Raw genomic sequence first — 14,553 nt, 5'->3', positions numbered from 1 at the left:
CCAGGCTCCTCTACTCCGGGATCCTCCTGCCTCCGCCTCCCAAGTGCTGGGATTACAAGGGTGTGCTACCAAGCCCAGCAGGGGCCAAGAAATTCCTAAGCTAACCAAATGGGCCAGCACAGCAGGCACTGCCCCCCCACCCCACCCCACCCCCGCTCACACTATGGAGGGAAGCACCCCAGCAACCAGAGCCTAGCACAAAACACAATGCATACCACTTATAGCTTCCTGTGCAAAATATTTGACATCCATGTCTTCATCCTGACCTAATTTCTGCAGCACCGGCTTCACTTCCCCCTGCAAGGCGCTGAAAGTCAAAAGTCACAGTGAAAAGGATGGCTGAGGGCAGAGTTCAATACAATACAGTCTGAATCAAACTTGGGGCTTGCGCTATTGCAATTTTTAAATTTAAAATGAAAATACTTTTAAACACTGACAAACATGACAAGCACATCACATAATTTCTAAAGAAGTTCTTGGAGGAATGTGCTCGATTTTGGGCAGTGATCTAGACACACCCAGAACGTAGGTGCAAAAGTCAAACCGTGCAGTCTTAAGACTGAGGGCTAAATTCTATTCTCTGAATAAGCCCGCATCCTAGGCAAAGAAGAACCGCTGGACTTATTTGAGGTTACGCCCCACCAGGAGGTTACTCTTCCAAACCAACAGCTGGCGACACTGAAGCCTTACTTGGTGTCTAGAATGGGTCCAATCTTCTGCAGTGACTTAGCCACATTGAAGCGGACATTTGCCACCTGGTCTCCAGCCATTTTCAACACGATGGGCAACATTTGCTTAGTGGTTATTTCCTTACCACAGGCTTCAGAGAGGGCCTAGAAAAATAAATAAGGTGGCACATTTAAAATTTGCTTAATGTGCCCCAAGTCTAGAGAAATAAACTCATATTTAAAGGGAAGGTAGCTGACCAACAGAAAAGTGTTTCCTACTTGAGCATCTGAGAACATGAAGTGGCTCAGAAGGAAGAGCTCTGCATACGGCGAACTGTAACTTCTAACAAACTCGAACTTTAAATACTTAGTGTCACCTCGCTATAGATGTGTGGCTCTGGGAGGGTGATGTTTGCTGACAGACAGTCTAGTCCTCAGCACCAGCTGAGCTCCGGACAGTGGTGAATCACCTGGCACAGTCCAGAGCCATCGCTCCAGATCCCAAATTTTAAATCAACATTTTCTCTAATTATTCAAATTGATCAGAATAAGAAATGCACTCTAACATACCACAGCTCACTCGGACACTTAGAACATGAATAACCAAAGACATGTTTTTAAAGCCCGAGCTTAGCAGTAACCCAGGGAATACTCACATTAATGCAGAATAAGGTGGTCATCCTGTGCAAGTAGTTCGGATCATTTGCCATTACCAACACTTTGGGGACGATGGTGTTCTGGGCCCACTCGGTACCAAACTTCTGGACTAACTTCATGAGGTTGTTGGTTGCTGCTTCCCGAATGGCATAGACTGCAGGAGAGCACAAGAGAACATCTTCAGGCTGCTTGTTCTACACATTACCTACTTCATCCAGAGCACACAGACCCAAATAAACTGTGCAAGCCTAACTTACGCATACTTAGGTGACAGCCTTGCTGACGCCAGCTATTACAGTCTGTCATAAGTGTCTGTGTCCACCGAGGAAACGGATGTGAGGGTTGGGTCCCTGCATCATCCATTAACAAACCCAGCTGCCCACTAGGTATTTATTATGTGCTACACAAAGACGACGGCAGATAGATGCCTTCCCTCAAAGACCAAGTATTCCATCAGAGAATGAATACGAGGCTTTCAGACAGTCACATGACAGAGGACAGTCGTCACACACAGTCATCACTGGACAGAGAAGGCTGAGCGGAAAGAAGGGACTCTGGGAAGAGAGGAGTGCACTGCCCTCCATGACTGGAGGATGTGTGGGACCTCGGAGTGCAGCGAAGAGAGCGAGGACACAAGGGAAAGAGCCAAACCCTTGAGACTTCAGGGACAGCCCTGACCACAGAGCATTTCTAACACAACAGACTTCAAAAGCATCGAAAGAGGATTTTAGCAAGATTATTCAAGTGGCATCAGAGAGTAGCTGAGAGGGATATTGAGGAAATCCTACACAGGTCCCCATTGTCACCTCCACAGCTGCAAATCAAAGTTGTTCCCCACTGGAAATGCTTGTGTTAATTAAGAAAAGTGTGGGGGCTGGGGATTTAGCTCAGTGGTAGAGTGCTTACCTAGGAAGCGCAAGGCCCTGGGTTCGGTCCCCAGCTCCGAAAAAAAGAACCAAAAAAAAAAAAAAAAGAAAAGTGTGCCTGCGTCAGCACATAATAATCCCGTTCATAGTAATTTATCAAAGACCTCAGAAAACTAAACCATGAAGTCTGAGTTGTTATACCCTCAAAATGAGTTGTTCTGGGCAGCCCTGAACACAGAAAGGCCTGGCTCCCCTTCACTTTGGACTTGGTAAGACTCAAAACTTGCACTTAGATAACAATCAAAGGGAACAGGTTACTGGTTCCTTCTCTCACCTGGCAAGCACAAAAACTCCAAACGCCAAGGCCCCAATCCTTGACAATCCATGCAAGCTTCCAGAAAGATAAGAGATAGTCAACTTTTCCCAACTCAAATCCTGCTATAAAGACTAAGAACAGGAAAACACAGAGACAGGAGACAAGGAGCTGTACTCGAACAGCCAATGCTCAGACTTCAGTCTGCAGAGAAACACACACCAGGATGCCCAGAAGTATCCTCAGGGCAAGCTCAAGTCAAGTGCCTTACCCTACACACACATGGGCTCTTTCTTGTCACACACATAATCTTTGCTCCAGACCTCTCCTCCATTCTTCCTTTAAAGGGCAGCTAATGAAGCTGGAGAGATGGCTCACTGACTGCTCTTCCAGAGGTCCTGGGTTCAATTCCCAGCAACCACATGGTGGCTCACAACCATCTGTAATGAGATCTGATGCCCTCTTCTGTCCTGTAGACATATAGGAAGACAGACCACTCACATGCATGTATGCATACACACACACACACACACACACACACACACACACAGAGTAAAGGGGAACTAATGGGCAGCACCTGTGTTTTGCTCCAAGCTACCGGTTTTAATGATTATTCTTTCTACAATGCCATGTGGCAGGGTTCCACTGCCAAAGTAACCACAGACTGAGCCTTGACCAAGACCTCAACTGCACTGAACTCTACTTGGCCAGATGCCTACTGTGTTCCTGGCACCTCTCCCCTCTGTTTTCAGAGGAATGCAAGCCTTTCCCAAGTTTTCACTCCTTGTTTTGTCTGTGTGTCTGTCTTTCCCTTTAAGGTTAGGCTGATCTGAAAGGTTTCTTTACGTATCTATCAATTCTCACTAACGTTGACTGAATACTTATCTTTGTCCTATAAAAGATAAATTAATAAGTGAGATACCCACCACTTAGAAAACAAATCTGGAACTTCAAATTTCCCTCACTGAGCCCTGCCTCCTTCTCACTCTGCCCAATGATAGAAACACAGCCTTCATGCCCACCCCCTCAGCCTCTCCAGACTGTTCACACTGATCTTACAGCAGTTTCATGCCAGGGAGGGGTGAGGGGGATGTGTCCCAAAAAACCTGCTCACTGCTCACTGTGCACCACTTACATGAAAAACAGCATTCTTCTTCCAATTACAGAAATCTAACCTAAATCGCAAAAGCTTCAGGAAGCCCAGGTGAAGGGGATGTTCCCAGCTGCCACCCACCCACTGCATCAGGGAACCCTGCAGTCCCCAGTTTGTGTGTTGCTGCTGTATTACATAAACTCCACCCTACTAACTCCCAAATTGGAAGGAACGAAGGAGGCAGGACACTTGGGTCCCCTATAGCCATCACCTACACAGAACAGGTGCCATTTCTCAACTTGTGAAATACTGGAACCTAAAGGTCCTTCAAAATGTGAGGGACAAAAAGGCCCGTCTATTCCTTAACTGCATTCAAAGGAAGTAATAATAATAGAAAGGTCTCTGGGAATGCCACTGACAAGAACACGTACCCAAAGAAAACTTTCTTAAATAAAAACATAATTCCTTGGACTGGAAGATGCCTCCGTGGTAAAGAATATATACTGTTCTCATAGAAAACTGGATTCCAGTTCCCAGTACCTAAGCCAGAGGGCTCACAACAATTTCAGCTCCTGACCAGGATCCGATGCCCTCTTCAGCCTCCGAGAGGCCCCTCAAGCACAAGTGCAAGCCCATATACAGACACACATTCTTACACATGATTTAAAATAGAAAAATTAAAGATGCTTTCCTATTTGTTACCACGTTTCTTTTGTTTGTTTTTTTTTCTTTTTTTTAAATAAATGATCACTAAAGATGTAACTTTTGAGAAAACAAGGAATAAAGAGGTCTTTACACTGTCATTTAAAAGCACAGATGTATCCATACATGCGCCCTAACACATTGTCATACACGGCTTCACAACCTTCCTTTTACACTCGTACACATGATGCAAATGTGCTTTTAACAAAGTCACCTGCAAGTGTAAGCAGAAGGATATTCTTATTCTTTCCCAACTACCCAGTCACAAGTACCCAACTATAAGCAAGCAGTACATAAAGCATACGCAGCACACTGAGACCACAACAGGATGCTTATGACACATACCAAACACGGACCCAAAGCTCATGGGACGTATCACATGGGAACTGAAGGCACTCCCTGGGACTGAAGCGGTTAAGGCTAGGACCCGGTGCAGAGGGCCCCACCTGCCTTCAGCCACCAGGGAGACAGAGATCTATGCACACACTGCCCTGAGGCATCACCAGCATTCTTGACCAATTGGAACTGCCCTGAGCTCACACTCTCCGCACAGCAGCAGCTGGCAAAGAAGAGACAATAAGCTTTCCTTTCACAACACCGAAACCCTGGCTCTGCCTCAGGGTACGCACATGTCCCCAACTCCTACTGCACATGAGTACTTCATCTGAGAAAGCTGGAGTAGCCAACCCTTTCCACCCAGGCCTTTCCAATCTGTCAGCCTGGTCTCCAGTTACCCAGGACGCCGACAGCAACAGGTCAGCTGCAAGCCCTGGCTCTGGAGGAAATGTCCGTCTCAAGAGGTAGAGAGGGCAGGGCTACTCAGCCCAGAAAACACATTGAAAACAGAAAATAACAGAAGTACAAATGTCAGATCTGTAGCCAGGTTGAACCTGTCTTTACTCCCAACACTCAGGAGACAGGCAGAAGACCAGCCAGAGCTGCACAGTGAGACCCTGTCCCAGATTAAGTAAATGTTTATGGAGTTGGGGAAAGCCAGTGGAACTTCACCAACCTTTCTTCAGCATTACATTGTCAAGGCAAAGTGTGTGTCCCACAGGATTCCTCTGCAAACAGCCATGTGTGCACATCACAAACACGCAGAAGCCTGGACTTCCCATAATATCTGTTTTTTTTTTTTTCATAATATCTGTTTTTAACTTGTCTACTCACCATGATCCACAAGCCAGGCCATACACAAAGAATTCAGCTTTTCATCAAAAAACTCCACACCCTATGGATATAGAAGATTCCATTAGTAAACATTTCCAGAGTTAGGACAAGATGTTCTATTTACACTGTACAATATTGACCTAAAAGCTAAGGGCACACTTGCACATAAGCTGAACCACAAAAGAGCCATAAAAACAGTAGCATAGAATTACAAACTATGATACTATCAGAGAAGGCAAAACCAGGCGAGAGTGATGCCAGCCAAGCTTATGGAAGGCAGAACTGAACTACACATGCACACGCACAGGGCTGAGCAGAACAGGCACAGCACAGGAAGAAGTCTGCAGAGCAAATCTAGACACCATGGGAAAGTGAATTACCCAGAAAAATAGCTGCTGAGGGGCTTGGTAATTCTCATCTCTCCTTTTTAGTTAACAAGTCCTTGAGCACGCAGCAAGTGACACCAAGAGATCACCAACAGAAGACAGTGTTTCTAGAGCATGAGAGAAGGCAGTAGAGAGAAAAAACAGGCACCAGTGTGCAGGACAAAGGTAGAAGTGATAGCTGGCGCCTGACTCTCAGCCTGTGGTCCCCACACAGGCTGGGAACAAACGAAGACCTCTTGCCATAGGACATACACACCACACAGGTAAGCCCAGGATGCACACTTAACTGGTGCCTTCCTTTCTGGTTCACGTCTGAGACATTCCTGACCAGTGACGATGTATGTAAAGAAAGACCAACAACAAGGGTTCTGTGTTTACACAGGACGGCTTCACCAGGCCATGACCAAATCTGGCAGGCACTTCGCCCACAGCATCAGCTCTCAGACTCCTACTTTTATTCCAGATTGAGGATTTCCCTGTGATCTCCTTTAGACAGTCTGTGGTTTAACTCTGTATTTACTCATCAGGCCTATGAGCTGGGCTGGACAGTCATGAGAAAATGTTATTGACTAAAAGTTTACACAAAAAGAAAAATTAAGAATACTAATATGGAGGCAAGAGATGGCCCAGCCATTAAGAACATTTGAGCTCTTACAAAAAGCCTGGTTTTTGTTCCAAGCACCTACATGGCAGTTCACAACTGTAACTCCAGTTCTAGAGAGAAAGACACAGTGACCATGACTGACAGATGCCACCCCAGCCAGTGTCCATGACTGAGGGATGTTGCCCCGGCCAGAAGGTGTTAACCAGCCAAGACGACATCTGTCTTCTTTCCACACTCTTCTGCATACTGCTGGCAGCCCTGGAGACTTTCCAGGTCTGGTGGGGTAAGGTTCAAAGAAATGGTAAACACAATCCACCTCCTCCACCTCCTTCCACACAGGGGCTTCGTTCCACCTAGCAAGCCCATCATTAGCCACTGCTGCTTTCCACTCTAGACAGTGACACAGAAGATGACAGAGGAACAGAAAATGACCCCCATTTGGAATGGATGGTGAAGAAACATGATAAGATGACATCACTTGACACATGGATAAGTTAGGATCTTTGCCCTTCATTTTGAGGAACAGAGAATTTCAGATTTGATAAAACATGGCTATCTACAAGACGCATGCTCATAAACCACCCAAATCAGTAATGGTGCAGTGGTCAAGAAAATACGAGCCCATGTGCTGTGATCCGAAAGGAGTGGAAATGAACCTTTGGGCAGGGCAGGGCACTGGGGTTGGGGGGCAAAGTACAGAAATGTCAGCAGTAAACTGATCCATGAGCATTCTGAAACTACTCAGGTCTCCCTTCATCCAACTCGTAGGAAATGCCAAGTGTCTAATTAATAACTAGCACCATGAAGCCACAGAAACCACCCCACAGTTAACTGTCTAAGAGCTACCATGGGTAGGGGTGAGGCTAACAAGCTTGCCCTCGTCTTCCCCTACTGAGAAAAAAGGGAAAGGTGTGCAGTAGAGTCAGCTTTGAAATGTTAACTACTCACATCTATTAGAATAAAACTAATAAAGAAATTACATATTCTACACCTTTATCATGAGGAGGCAGTAAGGTGAATGTGTTTCTGGACCACCCTCCTGTTAGGCCATAATGCACCACTGAAAATAAAAACCATCCTCTGAGATGGTGGCACACACCTCTAATCCCAGCAGGCAGAGTAGGCAGACCTGGTCTACAGGGAGAGCCAGGATGACCAAGCCACACAGAGAAACCTTGTCTTGAAAAAGCAAGCAAACACAAAAGCATCCTGCAGGCCACAAGAATTTACTCCAGTGCATCTGATGGAGACACAGCAGCCTGACTACCTGAGCCCCCACTCGCCGTAAGTCCACAATCGGACTCCCCGGCACGGTACTCACCAGCTGGCCAGCCAGCAGCGGCATGTACTCAATGATCGCCAAGCGGACCCTCCACTTGGCGTCCTCAGCCAGTTCCACAATGGCAGGGAGGAGAGACTGAGAGAGCTGACGGATTCCAATCACTTCATTCACACAATCCAAATTGGAGATGATATTTAAACGAACTTCTGGACACTACAATAAACACACAAGCCCCAGAGACTCCATGTGAAAATTAGCTGCTTTGCCCAGTACTCTCCTAGCATGAGAAAATAAAAAGTGCTAAACAGAACTTCAAATGAAAAGTACTAAGCTGGGGGGTGGCCCACATCTTGTACCCCAGCACTTGGGAGGCACAGGAGGGCAGATCTCTTAAGGTGGGGGTCACCCTGGTCTACAGAATGAGCTCCAGAACAGCCAGGGCTGCACAGACAGACCCTGTCTTGAAAAAAAAAAAAAACAAACAAACCAAAACAGAAAACAGAAATTAAGTCTCAGCTCAGGTTTTAAAAGGTGGGGTAAGCTGCAGTGAGGCTGTGAGAAAGGCATTTGTCCAGCCTGCACAGAGCCATGGACTTGAGGGCCAGAACTGACCAGAGGAATACCGGCAGAGAGAAATCCTTAGTGCTACGTACACAGGTAATCCAAAACACAGTGTCACTAATCGTAACCACAGTATCAGTAAAAAGTCATGATTTTGTAATTTAAAAATCAATTAACAAATTGGCAGGTGAGAAGGCTCAGCAGGAACAGGGGCTTGCCTCACAAACTGGCAATCTGGATTCAATCCCCAGAACTCGTATAAAGGAGGATTGAGAGAACAGACTCCACAGAGATAGCCTCTGAGCTCTGTATGTATACACGAGTGCACACTCACTCACACAATAATAAAGTTTAAACTTTTAATTAGGGGTTGGGGATTTGGCTCAGTGGTAGAGCGCTTGCCTAGCAAGCACAAGGCCCTGAGTTCGGTCCCCAGCTCCAAAAAAAGAATAGAAAAAAAAAAACTTTTAATTAATAATTAAGCATAAAGTCTATGCGATGGTAAAAAGCCCAGGCCCTGGAGTTCAGTTCTATGTACTCAAGTCTTAGGTCTGCCCCTGCGCGGGGAGACCTCAGATGTCTATCCCTGTGCTTCACTTCCTCTGCATGAGGAGTCAGCCCCAAGCCCGCTGGGTGTGAATGGCATATCCAAAGCACTCCGATCATGCCTGACACTAACTTTCACATCATTTGTTCATCTGTATGTATGTACTGTCTGTGTAAAGTGTACATGTGTGCCCAAATGTGTGGGTGCCCATGAAGGCCAGCGAGGGAGTTGGATCCTCTGGAACTGGAGTTGCACTTATGGGCCATTCAATATGGACACCAGAATTGGAGCTCTGGTCCTCTACAAGTAGCAGGCCTCTTAACTGCTGAGCCACACCTCAGGCCACTAAATGTTAATATCTGAAGCTACATTTTAAACATAAGTAAAAAGATACTGTTTAAGCAAAGATATATGAACTTTAACTATAAGGAACCAGTGATATAACATAAAACATTTAGCAGGTAGTTCAGGCTAGTTTAAGACTGACGTATTTCATGACTTACATGAACATGTTTATGCTCTGTGGACCTGGCACCTGCAATGGCCAGAAGAGGCTCAGACCCCACGGAACCAGAGTCACTGACAGTTGTTAGCTCATGCTGGGAAGCAAACCAACGTCCTCTGGAAGAGCTCATGCAGCTCACCATGCAGCTCCCTCTCCAGCCGCTCTTGGTTGGTTGCTTGGTTGGTTTGGTTTTAGAGGCAGCATTTCTCTAAGTAACCCTGGCTCTCCTAGAACTTGGTCTATGACCAGGCTGGCCTTGAACTTAGAGATCCACCTGCCTCTGTCTCCAGAGTGCTGGGATTAAAGGCATTTTCCACCACACACAATTGGGTTTGTTTTTAATTACTCCTTGTGCCCAGTTTTGGGGAAACCTGTAACCCTATACCCAAAGAGAAGGATTGTCAAACATCTAAACTATGATTCCCCCGCCCCATCTTCACACTTTGGGTCCTATCTTAGCAAAATCACCAAACCAAAGCTTTCCAGTCCCTTTAATCCCAGCACTTGGGAGGCAGAGAGGCGGGCAGGTCTCTAAGCTCAAGGCCAGCCTGGTCTACAGAGTGGCGAGTTCCAGGACAGCCAGAGCTACCCAAAGAAACCCTGTCTCAAAAAACCCAAAAGAAAAAAAGAAAAGGAGAAGAAACAAGATCCTATCAAATCAATTACACCAAAGCAAAGGGATTCATAGCCAGACTCACCTCATCCTTTAATTGAGCTAAAAACAGAGGCAGAAGATGTTCAATGGTATTCTCTTTGCCCAAAACTGTAGATAATCCCATAATTACAGAAGCTAGGGCTGACTTGACATGTTGGTTGGTATCAGACACTAATTCCTAAAACAGAATAAAAATTAAAGACAACGAAAGCCTGCACACCACCTCCCAAGCAGTCCACAGCAGCACTGGTCAGCAGAGCGGCCGACCCAGCCGTCTGGAGTAACAGACTATGCGTCCACAAGCTTTACAAGTATAACATGCACAAATCAACTATAAATATTTTCACACATTATGCATTTGATTCATTTATGCCTCTTTCTTCTTTAAATGCTAAGAGCTTCATAGGTAGGGTAAACAAAATAAAATGAAGTCACATTCACCTTTATATAGGGCAGGATTTGGTTCATAATCACGGTCTCTCTGCCTTCAGTGGGCAGGTTCTCACAAAGCTCTGAAACAGGAAACACAGTGCTGTCAAGGAGCCAAGGACAATTAACCACATCTTCCAAGTTAAATCATAAGTCCAAGCAAACAACCTCTGTGGGGCAATACGCCTACTTCTCACAGCAGAGCTGAAAGTCCTCTGATCTCAACTATGGGACCTTCCTCAGCTCTCGAGGACAGTGCCACATTCCGCATGCTGGTATCATCTGTCTGCAGCGTCTTATGAATTAAAACTAGGCCAGACTTCCTACCATGACAACTGCATCAGAGTGGGAAATGTTGCTGCACAGACTCATTTTTCTCTGGTTTATACATTTTGGGTCCTACTTTAGCAAAACGCCATCCAAACTACAGTGAGTGGACAACGCCAAAGTCACAGGACTCCACAGCCAGTCTCACCTCTTACTTTGTGGGCAGCGGCTGCTCGGACTTCGGCCTCGCAGTCTCTGAGGAGGCTCTGGAAGGCGGGGATGAGGTCACTGAGTGCAATTTTAGGGCCCACCGCTTTCTGGAGCTAGGAAACAATTTATACAGGTGTAATGTATACTAACAAAATAGTAAAAACAAAATTTAGTACAATCATCAAAAGCATAGAGTAATGAAAATGGAAAAACTAAGCAGGCTCTCTTATTTTTTTAATTCACAACCATTCAACAGAATTTGTAAGCTGTGTCCGATAGAAAATCTGTGGGGCAAATGCCTTTGAGGTTTTTAATCCTTGAAATGCCAACACATTTTACCTCTGAAAATTTGTCAGCCACCATGTAGCGAACCCGCCAAGATTTATCTTCTGCTGCTTGCCGAAGTGTAGGCATTACCAAGGCTTCCAGGTCATCCTGAGACAGTAGCTGGGCAATACTGACACACGCTTCTACAGCTAGCAGGCGCACAGAATCCTAAAGAGAAAAACAGTCTGTTTGGTCAATTTGCTGAAATGCTGCACGGAGTGCAGTATGAGATTTCTGCCACAGGTACTACTTCAGAAAGCAGGGGAGAGAAAAACCACTGTGCTGCTGAGTTGTCAATGGGACAATAAGCTAGAGTTATCCATGAGGAGGGAGCCTCAACTGGCAAGATGCCAGAGAAGATCAAGCTGTACCCAAGCCTGTAGGGCATCTTCCGAATCAATGATTTATGGGAGTGGGGCAAGTCCACTGTGGGCGGTGCTATCCCTGGACAGATGGTCCTGGGTTCTATCAGAGAGTAGGATAAGTAGGTCATGAGGGGAGCAAGCCCATGGGGAGGGGAGCAAGCACCCCTCCATGGCCTCTGCACCAGTTCCTCCTAGGTTCCTGCCCTGTTTGAGTTCCTGTTCTAGCTTCCTTCAATGATGAACTTCTTCATTGTGGAAGTGTAAGCCAAATAAACCCTTTCCTCCCCAACTTGCTTTTTGGTCATGGCAGCAATGGCAACCCTAGTTAAGATATGATGCTGTGGCTTGAAGTCTTCAAATGGCTGCATAACTTCTTCCTTTGCCTAGTCTGGCATGTGAAAACCACAAATGGTAATCTGTTTAAATTATCTTGACTGCAGCACCAAGATTTTATTAACATAAAGAAGATGCTCTAAATGTTATTTACTGTATGTTAATAATGTGTGTGGGAGTCAGAAGACAACACCCTTAAGTCAGATTTCCCCTTCCACCTTTCCATGGGTTCTGAGTGTTGATCAGGCAAACATTTTACCCACATCTGATATAAAGAGTAATTTTTTTAAACTATGCTATATTCAAAGCATTATAAGGAGTTGAAAAATTATCCTTGCCTAAGTACTTAATAACACATTTGAAGAATTTAAAGGACAAAGGAGATCACCATGACAGCTCTTTCCAGCTGATCACAGCAGCATGAGATGGGACAAGGGACAAGGTGACAGCCAAGTGACACAGTCAGGCTCCAGTGCGCACAGAAAGGCGGAAGCTAACTTGTGTCTCTGTGTACAGAGCTGCTAGGCGCCAAGCGGGACCCTTGGATGTCTTCTGAGTAAGTAGAACACTAAATTAAAGCTCAGTCAGACATTAGAAGTCATGACTGCAGACTTAGGAAAATCAGATAAAGTAAAACTTTAGACATATAATCCTCTGAGCACCAAAGGAAAAATGAGACAAGAAACTGCTGTCTATGTGATACAATAGAGCACACACACACAACAAAGCACCCTCATCATTTGCCTGGCTCCTATCAATGCCACCTACCTGGCCTTCTCTTTCTATTCTTATCCGTCCTACAATTTTGTTTCCACTCATAAGACAGAATGACCTTTCAAAAATGTAAATTACACACCACACCTCTTCTCCACATCTACGTACAGCCTCACTGAGTCTACAGTAGAAAATCAAAACTGCAAAGTCTTCCCTGGGCTATGATCTGCTCCCACCTTCCTTCTCCACTCCTGTCTTCCCTGAACTCTTTCAACCACCATGTTCCAATGTTAGTTGTCTCCCGCCTGCCTGTCACTTCTTCAGAGTTCTGCTGACTAGCAGCCAGTGTTCTACTGTGTTACATTGATTTTTATAACATTTATGCCTGATTTTTATCATGTTTGTTTTCCTCCATTATAATGTAAGTTCCATGAGAGTAAGGACCCTGTCTGCCTTTAACACAGCAGTTAACATAAGAACCATGCCTTACATAGTTATATATATATATATATATGTAGGTACTTAATGTTTCTGTCCACGGGTAAGCCAGGAGCAGGTCTTCTATACGCAGTCAGAGGGAGCACAGTGTATTTCCATTTCTCCAAAATAAAATACATGGAGTATTTTCTGAGCACCAAATGCTCACAGCCAGCTCCCACCTAGGACATGGGTAAGTTTCATGCCCATTGGTTCTCATACTCTGGCTGCTTTTGGACCATGGGAGTGGAGTTTCATAGGAACTATAGGCCCCTCAAAGCATTTCCTGGCTGGCCTTCATCAAAAAAATAAATAAAAAAATTTTTAAAATCTGCAAACAGGAAGTATAGGAGACAAAAGAAAATGCCAAATTACATCATGGGAAATATTACCAGCTAAATTCCAAATAAAGATTCTACGCCTGCCTACTCCTATCCCAACACAAAGAAACCGGCCCCCGTGCTGTGGCTAAAGCCTATGTACACTCAACTAGCTACATATAGCCTTAACCAAGCTTCATAAACTAGCTGGACTTCCACTTCCTTGAGTGTCTGTGTTCTGGAGATTGTGTACACCATTTTACATATGGGACCTGAAATCTAAGATAAGCACTCTTACATGATCCTAGAACCATCCCCACACTCTGTACTGACAAACAACTGTATTAAAGAATTTAGGAATTCCCAATTTTTCTCATTTCTACACCAAGGAAACCCAGACCCTTGGATTTAAGGTCACTGTTGTGTGCAGTACAACCATACTCTAATGCAGAAATTAACAAAGTCAGAATTCCAGGAAATGCTTCATCTCCATATGTAACAGAGCCCATAATTCTGCAAGACACCTGTCCCTGATGCAGCCCTGGCTTCCTAGTGATGGAACCCAATTCTTCTCCAACTCTTCCTTTTAACAGCTACTAACAAAGAAAAGTGGGGCCTAATTAAGAAAGAAACACCAGGTAGGAACTGAGTATTATGTTGCAAAACAATCCTACATTAGCATCAAAGGTCTCCAGTTACCTGTTCATCTGAAGCCAGATTCGTGAATAATGGAACAATTTCAGTTTTAACACTGTCTAATTCCAAAACTTTTGCAAATTCACCCAATTTGGAAGCAGCAGCACGTCGCACCATTGGTGTATCATCCGAGCACAGGGAACGGAAGTGCCTGCAGCATAAAATAAGGTACTTCCTGTCATACACATGGGCAAGCAAGCACCAAGTACCTTTCAGTCTCTTATAAACATCAATGACTAGGTTTCTACTCACAGGGGTAAGAAAAGACTAGAAAAACAGCTTAGACAGGAAAGTGTCTACCTCCCAGGCATGAAGCCCACTCATCGTCCCCAGGACCCTCTTACACAGCTGAACACAGTGGGAGTGCCTATAACCTTAGAGGGGCAAGATGGGAGGCAGAGGCAGG

At 45.2% G+C, this 14,553-nt stretch overlaps 1 protein-coding gene across 5 annotated transcripts in view; it reads right to left on the bottom strand.

The window, feature by feature from the left end:
- The window catches only part of Ppp2r1b (protein phosphatase 2 scaffold subunit A beta), a 32,208-nt gene that overhangs the window by 12,866 nt on the left and 4,789 nt on the right, over positions 1-14,553 (bottom strand). For 3 of the 5 annotated variants that reach the window (XM_087561921.1, XM_087561922.1, NM_001025418.1), the window contains 10 exon segments: positions 14,151-14,298; positions 11,255-11,410; positions 10,914-11,028; positions 10,451-10,521; positions 10,053-10,187; positions 7,781-7,954; positions 5,470-5,530; positions 1,325-1,479; positions 691-833; positions 216-307 (listed from right to left, as the gene is read on the bottom strand). In XM_087561921.1, the coding sequence (XP_087418047.1) occupies positions 216-307; positions 691-833; positions 1,325-1,479; positions 5,470-5,530; positions 7,781-7,954; positions 10,053-10,187; positions 10,451-10,521; positions 10,914-11,028; positions 11,255-11,410; positions 14,151-14,298 (1,250 nt within the window). 5 annotated transcript variants of the gene reach the window in all.

Source organism: Rattus norvegicus, chromosome 8 (assembly GCF_021556685.1).
Source record: "Rattus norvegicus strain SHRSP/BbbUtx chromosome 8, alternate assembly SHRSP_T2T, whole genome shotgun sequence".
Taxonomy (NCBI): Eukaryota; Metazoa; Chordata; class Mammalia; order Rodentia; family Muridae; genus Rattus; species Rattus norvegicus.
This window is presented reverse-complemented; position numbering and strand designations above follow the sequence as displayed.